We start from the raw sequence: 8,138 nt of genomic DNA, 5'->3' as shown, positions 1-8,138 counted from the left end.
GGCCCTGGAGCAGGTGACCGGGGTCTCCTCCTCTCTGGGGAGGGAGGCACGTCCAGTGCACCCGGGAGGGCGAGGGGCAGTGGTTGCAGAATGGGGTCCGTGAGGGCCGGAAGGGTCACAGGACGGAGGACGTCACTCTGGAACCTGAGGGTGCGCACCCGAGGGGAGCGGCGCTCAGGGCGGGGCGTGAGCGCGTGAGCACAGCGCGGTCCTTGCGACCGGGGCAGCACAAAGGCTTGTCACTGTCCTTCCGCTGGAGAAACAACAGGACGGCCCGGCCCGAGGAGACGTGCCCCGCAGGCGTCCGCGGCCTCCTGGCCGGGAGTCTCAGGGATAAAATCCGCCCTCCCCGCTCCCCCGGAGATAAAGCTCTTTTGCTCCGTCCGCAGGAACCGTGTCCCCGATCCCGGCTTCGGCGCGTTGGCGGAGCTGTGCGGAGGGCGGGGGCTCTCGGCAGACGGGGTCCGGAGGCCTGGAACAGGACGCCCCGCGTCCCCGCGCGCACCGAGCACCCCGCAGCTGCCTCATGGTCTCGAGGCTGCAGCCGCGGCCCCGGCCCCACGCGGGGCTTCCCCGCTTTCGGAAGCTCCAGACCACTGAGTATCTCGGGGCGCTCCAGGCTGCTCCCCGGAAAGCCCAGTGCCCGCCCTGGGCTCGCAGCGCGAAGGTGGGGCTCGCATCGGGGTCCGCCCGCAGCGACGGCGCGGCACAGACGTCTCTTTACGGGGCCGGAGAGCAAGGCCGCGCGGCGGAGGGAGACGGGAGACAACAGGGCACAAAGCTCAGGTGACAGCACTTCGGGCGGGGCGGGGCCTAGTGCGGCCACAGGGCAGGAGGCGGGGCCCACGCCCCCTGCGGGTCCAGTGCTGCGGCCTCCTGGGCAGCGCCTCTCCTGTCCCTGAACTCTGTGAGGCAGCTCTGCCGCCACCGGGAAGGCGGAGGGGGCGCCTCCCTCGCCCTGGTCCAGCGCGGCCAGCCCCGCCGGCCGCACTACCGCAGGGACTCGGGGATGGTGCTGACCACGCGCGCTGCCGCCGCGGCCGCGGGAGGGGAGCCCAAGACAGTGTCCGTCTGATTCCTCTGCTGGTCGCGCAGGTACGGCGGCACCGACGAGCTCTTGATGTGCAGGATCCTGGTGTCCATCACCTGGCAGTCGATCTGCATCATCGCCTCGTGATCCTGCCCGTTGATCACATTCTCTGCGGAGAAACACATGGGGTGAGTGACGTCCAGAGAGCGTGCACCCCGCCATGAGCGCCAGCCCGGGCCAGCTTTACGGGCGTGAACTCAGTACCCTCCAGGGGACCAGGGACTTACGTCACTGAGCAGAGCCTCAGCAGGTGGGGTGCCTGAACGGCCCATCCTCACCTCAACTCTACTTCCTAAACCATACCTCACTGGGTCGGTAGGAGCTGGACGCCGTCAGTCAATGCCACGGACTGTCCCCAGATGTCACGTCCCACATACTCACTCCCATGCACTGAGTCACAACTGGAGTGATGGAACCACGGGAGGTCTCAGTGGAACTCGTAAGCCCTCGGCCCACCCCTCAGCAGTGGGAAGCAGCACTTGTCACAGGACCAGAATGTCACGTGAGTGCGGGGCGGCCTGGGCCGGGACTGCTTGGCTCCTCCTCAGTGATACCTCCAATTTCGTGACGACGGTCACAGGGCTTGCCTCGGATGCACAGAGCACAGAGGCTGACGGGCACGGGCAGCCGACATGCTCTTTCCCAGAGAGCTGGATCACCTCCCCCCGTATCAGGCTGACCTTTCGCCTCAGAATTCCCGAGTTCTGGACCCCAGGGACAAAAAGACAAGGTCGTTCCCAACCTGGGCCTGAAGGGAGTGCCGGGGGCTGTCTGCAGAGGGGACGGGACACCACACAGCCACACGGCAACTACTGCAAGTGGAATGCACGTGCCACCGTCCTCTCCCTCCCCGCAGAGGATGGAGCGTGTTACTTCAGGGCCAAATTACTTCCTGATTGGAACTCTGGGTGCTCATTTTCCAACTGTGGTCAGTGCAACTTGGGCCTGACACGGATGAGAGAATTATAAACAGACAATATCTTTCGAGCCCAGCTGGACATTCCTAGCAACACAGAAGATGTGTGAACTCGGAAGGGAGCCAGTCGTCAACGTGGCGTCTCAGTTTGCATCTTCATCTGGGACTCCAGAGCTGGCTATGGGACCGGGAAGAGTGGCCGCTGGCCAAGGCCCCGTTCTCTGCTGCCTTTTTATGAAGATGATATAGGGCCAACCAGAGTTTTAAAATTAAACATTTGGTTACTCTAGGTCAAAAAAACTGAATTTAAAAATAGAACCCTTTCTATTCCTTCCATTATCTTCATTGTACTTAGACGTTGTGCATAGCAAGTATTACAGATCAGGAGGAAGGAAATCCAAAGTGTGTCATTTGATCCTCAGATTCCATTACGTTCGGGAGAACGAGGCTGTGGGACTTGTCACCTACAAGGCCAGGACACACTTACGGAGCTCCAAGCCGGGTGTCTTAGTCAGGGTCCATAAACTCCCTAAAATTGCATGCAAAGCTTTAAATGTGTGTGCGTTTTTCTGGAGATGGGCTCCACCAGATTCTCTGTGGGGTCTCCGACCCCACCCACCCCCAAAGTTAAAGACCGTTAGATCTCATCACCTGCACCCGGTAAGCGTCATAAGCAGGTAGTCTGTTTTAAAGCCGGGGGAAGACACCGCCCCTCCACTTCTGCTGGCTGGTCATCTGTTCCGATTTTTCAAACGGCCTTCCCTGAGGATGAACGTCCCATGACACGTCCTCCAACGCGCTCCTCTGACAGCCGCTGGGGCCGATTCCCTTCTCCCCCAGCGTGCGCGACAAGAAGGAAGCTGGCAGCTGCTGGGCACGAACTAACCCTACCTGGTCCCTAAAGCCACTGCCACGGAACCTCACCTCCAACTCCACAAGTCCCACCACTTTGCAATGGCTATTCGATCACTTCCTTATCTTCAAAGAAATAAATCTGGATGCCCGTAATTAGTCAATTTCCTATCAAAGTGTTTTCTTTTCCAAAAAGGAGGCGATGGAAGAGACAGCCCGGTGACGTGTTCGCAGGCCTCCCATCCAGCACGCACGCCGCATTCAGATTTCAAGGTGCCACAGTTGTCTCCTTTTGGAACCATGCCCCCCCCGCCCAGTTCAGAAAAACTGAAGGGGGTGTGGGGTGTGTGTGCGGATGTGTGTGTGTGTGCGCGCGCATACGCACACACACCCTGGGGCGCAGATGACCCGCTAATGGAAAACACATGTATCAGAGGCATGCAATACACATTACTTATTTTTACTGCTTTCCTGGATTAACTCGGAGTCCGGAGAACAGTTTAAGATCAAGACCAGGTCTCACGCAGGCCGAGCACCTGCAGAAGCAATTAGAGGCCAAGAGCGCGCGGCTCAGCCTGGGACCAGCGTTCCCTGACACCTAAGCCTCAAGAAGAGATGGAAACCCGGCCGCAAGCGCGGACGCTTCCAGGGAAACTAAAGCTGCGACCGGATTCCAAGCCCAGGAGGCCCCAGCCGTGGCAGGGACGGCAGTGTCACCCCACAGCCCGTGCGTGAGGAGACCCGGGCAGGGGGGTCCGGGGCCTTTGAGAGGGTTTTGTTCTTCCCTCCGTTTTGACGGCAGCAACTTGTGGGCCGAGCACAGCGCTGCAGGACGGGAGACGCTGCGGAGAGCGTGCGTGTGCCCCCGCTGCACGCGGAGCCCCTTCTACACGACAGGCTGGGTCCTGCGGGGTTTGATGCGACACGCCATTGGGAGTCCCAGATCACCCGACACGTCTACCGGACAGTGAAGGGGCTGTAGCAACACGGCTGGCCCGCGCTGTGCGCCCTGCAGCGCAGCTCTCTGGGCGGTTCTGTGCCCCGCCCCGGACCGTCAGGGGGCGGCCTCCCCCTGCCGCCGGGCTCCCGACTATCCTGGCCACAGGATGAGCGGGGAAACAGCTGTGCCAGCCCCCGCCGGGCACGCGCCCACACGCACTCCTCCAGGGGCAGAGGGAGCCCATCGCCCCTTGCCGTAGGGCTGTGAGCACAGCTGGCACTGGCCACCCCTGCGCAGGACACATTTTAAGTGCTGCTCATCACTTGCGCCGGAGCGGGGTCTAAGCCAGCGGACACTGGCCAGGAGCGTCGCCCGCACACGGCCTGGTGTCCACTGCCAACGCCAGCACTCACCGCAGGGGGTGACCTGCGGGGAAGCGCACGCAGGCTTTCCTGGGAGCCGTGGGACCCAGGAAGCCTGCGAGTCTGGCGGTTCGGCGACAGTGTAACAAGGAGGCGCGTGCAGGGGCCGTCCAGGCCCGCTGTCCCCCGGCCGCTGGCCACACCTGGGCCTTCCGAATGGGCACAGTGCCGGGACGCCGGACACCGCGGGCAGCTACAGACACCCAATAACGGAGCTCGGACGGGGCGCCAAGAGGCTGCTAGCGGATGACGACTGACCACAAACCCGAACCCCGAGCACAAACCGGACGAAACACGCGACGCCTCAGAGTTTAACCTGAAACTGACGAGGCTTCGCCCGTGCCGTGCGGACAAGTCCGTGTGATGAAACAGATTTCTTTCCAGAATCGTCACGAATCCTAAGGAGACGCAGTCTGCTGTGTGAGCTAGACCGGTGACAGGCAGTGACGGGCTGTGGTGTCTGTGCCCGAATCCAGGCGGCTGTGGGGGCCATGCGCGGTAGATGAAAACCGCCATTCACACGTCATGAGAGACACAGAAAAACAGAAAGACAGGGTAAGAAGGGGAGACGAAGCAGTGAGAGGGAAAGGAAGTGGCTCCGTAGCAGACAAGGGTGTCGACTGTCACACCCACACGAGTCCTGGGGTCGAGCGCCACGACCCCCGCGTGTGCTGCCTCCGCCAGTGTCCCTGGCTCGGCTGTGCCGCCCGCTCCCGCGCCCAGTCCAGCCCCCCCCAAAGAGGCCTTCCCCGAGGGCTCTGTGTCCACGTCTCCCTCATGACCCACGTGTGACGCCCCACTTCGCCGAACTCCGTGGGGTACTCGCAGAAGAAGGCCTGGCTCCTTTAAGCAACGTCTGGCATATTTTTTTGGCGGGAGGGCTGGGGGAGTAGAACCAGACCCTCTCCCGCCAGGGGAAACGCACTGAGTGAGCAGCAGTCACACTGCAGGTGGGACATGTGCTTCCCACGTGGGACTCTCTGGAGCCACAGGGACAGCTCCCCGCGAACTCCAGGTCTGCCTTTTACCCAAAGAAATTAAAAACAGAGATTCCCTAACAGGAGAGACCTGGGCTGGGAGGCCTGCAGGCAGGTGGCGGGGCGTCGTCTCCGCACTGCGACACAAAGCAGCACCTGCCAACTGCTGCACCGAGCGACGGAGCCTCCCTGAGGGAGAGCTTGCCCGGCTGGGAGCTCCGGGCCGACTACACACGTCTGTGGGCCTGGAGCGCCGTGCATCCCAGGCTGTCCTCACCCGCCCGTCACGCCATCCGGTGAGCCTTTGCCTTCTCACGTCCCACCATTCCGGGCCCCAACAGCAGAAAGCGCCGTCCAGAATAGTTCCGGAAATGTGGCAGCAGCAAGTTGTCCTGCGAATACCCTGTCTCTGCATCATGGCCAAAGTCGCTTCTCTTCAACCTCGAGTTGGTACTTTTAATTCAGAGCCATCGACAATGGCTCTTTCGAAGGTGACCAGGTGGAAGTTATCCCCTGGGAATCTAGGGGCCTGTGCTACATGCTCGAGTTCCCACTTTGCTCAGGTCAGCTCCGCCCGGGCCCGGGCAAGTGCCGAGGGTGTCTGCAGGGATCTGCCTGATCCTGTCACTGCTCAGGGACTCGGTGTCACAAGTACCCTTCTCTTGCCCACCTGCGCCTCCCATGAGGTGCTACCCGTACATGTGGAGGCCTCTCATTAGTCATTGATCTCCCCCTGCCCCTGAAAGACCACTAAACAGGAAGTGACTACCAAAACTCTTAATTCGAACTGAGTTTCCAGACCACCGAACTGACATCTGATTATGTAATTCCAACTAGTGCAACAAAAACTGAAAACAAGTGAACTTTAGGCAGGCACAGCAACAAGGGGGCCCACGGGAAGGCTGGGTTGGGGTCCGAACTCACCCTGAAAGCTAAGTGACGTAGACACGAGGCTGATTCATGCCCAAGGACACAGTGTGGGTTTTTGTGGGATCTGGGGCCCAACTCTAGGGATGGCCAGGAACTCTCTTGCTGCTGATACTTAAATCACCGACACTGAGTACTAGAAAACTATTTTACGGTGTCGTAGTCTAAAATTCAAGACCCAATAAAACTGAACCGAAGTCCAGAAACTTCTCTATAAAGTCCAGAACCCATGGAACCTCTCCAGTGACTACTACCGGGTCAAAGAGCACGGTCCTCTGAGAACACAGCAGACGCGAGCAGCCCCACTCTGCAGAGGGAGGGCAGACGGAGAACGGAGGATCAGACACGGCGTCGCACTGTGCCTCATATGGTGAAGACCGGGACAGACCAGGGCACAGAAGGGCACCCGTCGGCGGGGGCTGGACAGGCACTTTGCAAAGAGTGGTCTGGGAAGGCCTGCCCAGGAAGATGAATTCTGGTGCAAAGGTGACTTTTCCATCGAGACCTGGGGCAAGGGCCTGTCAGGCAGAGAGTGAGCATCTGGGCGCGGGGGCAGCCCTGGGCGTCAGTGACCCAGGGGTCTGGCCCGATCCCCGCCATGGCGGCTGGCGAGGTCTGTGGGTCGTGCACCTGCACCCGTGTGCTGCTCAGGGGCGGGGCAATGCCAGCTCCCTGTGGTGCCACGCAGGGCGAGGAGTCAGGGCATGAGCGCAGACACGGTGGCCCTCTGCTTGATGCACCCCCTGACATCCCCCAGAAGTGGAGTAGGGGCCCAGGGGGAGCCTGGACACGGCACCACAGCCTGCTGAGCAAGATGGCTCCGTGCACAGAGAGAGAAGACAAGCTGGCAGCGGTACGCCTCTGTCGCACGGAGGAAAGGGGGCCAGCGTCGGCACTGCCACCCCACTGCCGCCCCGAGGGCTACGGGGGCACTAGGGAGCCTGGCAAGCTCCCCGCTTCGTCGAGGTAAGATGTCCTGATGCGCTCGCTTCCTGGCAGGACGCCTGGCACCAGGATCCAGGCGCCTCCCCCTCCTGGGCCCCCTGGGGGAAGCTACTGGAGCTGCCACATGGTGCCACGTGCTGTGTCACCGCCAACCTCTCTGGGAGCCAGGCACAGGGCAGAAAATGGGGTTGGTTTATGACTTAGGAAGTGCAGGCCATCAATGTGCTTAAAAGGACCTGCCTTTCTTGGGATCTTTCAAAAAGACAGATTTTAAAACAGGGAAGGCTCAGCACCCGACCTTCCACAGACCCACGGTGACCTGTGACTTCTACGCTGTTAGCTCATCCCACTGAAACACCACCCAGCACAGCAAGCCACCCCAGACGGCAGCGGAGATTACATAACAGGCACTATGTAATCTTAACAGGGCTATGAATATGCTCGATTTAACCTTATTTTTGAAGCAAGGACCAAAATATCCAATTTAATATGTAGCACAGCAGTCAATTAGCAGAGCATAATAAACAGGGCTTTCCTCAGATGTGTGAGGCAGGGCAGATGTTCTCCCAGTGGGACGAGCTCATACGATCAACGTGATTCAGTTACATAAACACTCGCCCAGCAGCTGTTATGCGCTGGGCGCTGCGCTGGGTGCTGGGGGCAGAGATGAGTAAGGCCTGGCCCCGGACCAAGGCGGCGCCGTCTGGTTGGGAGGCAGCTACGTAAACAGCATGGCGCTCCCTCGCGGCCGTGAAGTGTGCCCCTGGACGGTGCGACGGGAACAAAGAGGCTGCCCTCCCGGCCTGGGGGCGAGGAGGCGACACTCCGGCTGAACGCGCGGGTGCTCACCTGCTCGGAGGTGGGGAGGTCCTGGAGGTGAGCAACGGTCATGCCTAAAGCGCGAGCCGGTTCTGTGCGAGGTGTCGCCACCCCCCCACGCCCCCTACCATCCAGCCATGCGCCCCACTCCCAGCAAGTCTCGGGTTTACCCCAGAGGCAGCGAGGAAGCACCGGAGAGTTTTAAGGAAGGGAGGAACAGGCCGGACCCGTGTTTTCTTTGACTAGGTCA

General features: G+C 60.7%; 1 protein-coding gene across 2 annotated transcripts in view; it reads right to left on the bottom strand.

Annotated features, from left to right (window-relative positions):
• Positions 1-325: 325 nt before the first annotated feature.
• Positions 326-8,138, bottom strand: part of ATF6 (activating transcription factor 6) — a 94,261-nt gene continuing 86,448 nt past the window's right edge. For both annotated transcript variants that reach the window (XM_023521483.1, XM_023521482.1), the window contains exon 16: positions 326-1,199. In XM_023521483.1, the coding sequence (XP_023377251.1) occupies positions 991-1,199 (209 nt within the window). In that variant the 3' untranslated portion in view covers positions 326-990. The remainder of the gene's footprint in view (positions 1,200-8,138) is intronic.

The sequence above is a fragment of the Pteropus vampyrus genome, unplaced genomic scaffold (assembly GCF_000151845.1).
Source record: "Pteropus vampyrus isolate Shadow unplaced genomic scaffold, Pvam_2.0 Scaffold304, whole genome shotgun sequence".
In the NCBI taxonomy this organism is placed as follows: Eukaryota; Metazoa; Chordata; class Mammalia; order Chiroptera; family Pteropodidae; genus Pteropus; species Pteropus vampyrus.
Note: the sequence above shows the minus strand (reverse complement) of the source record. Positions and strands in the feature narration are given on the sequence as shown.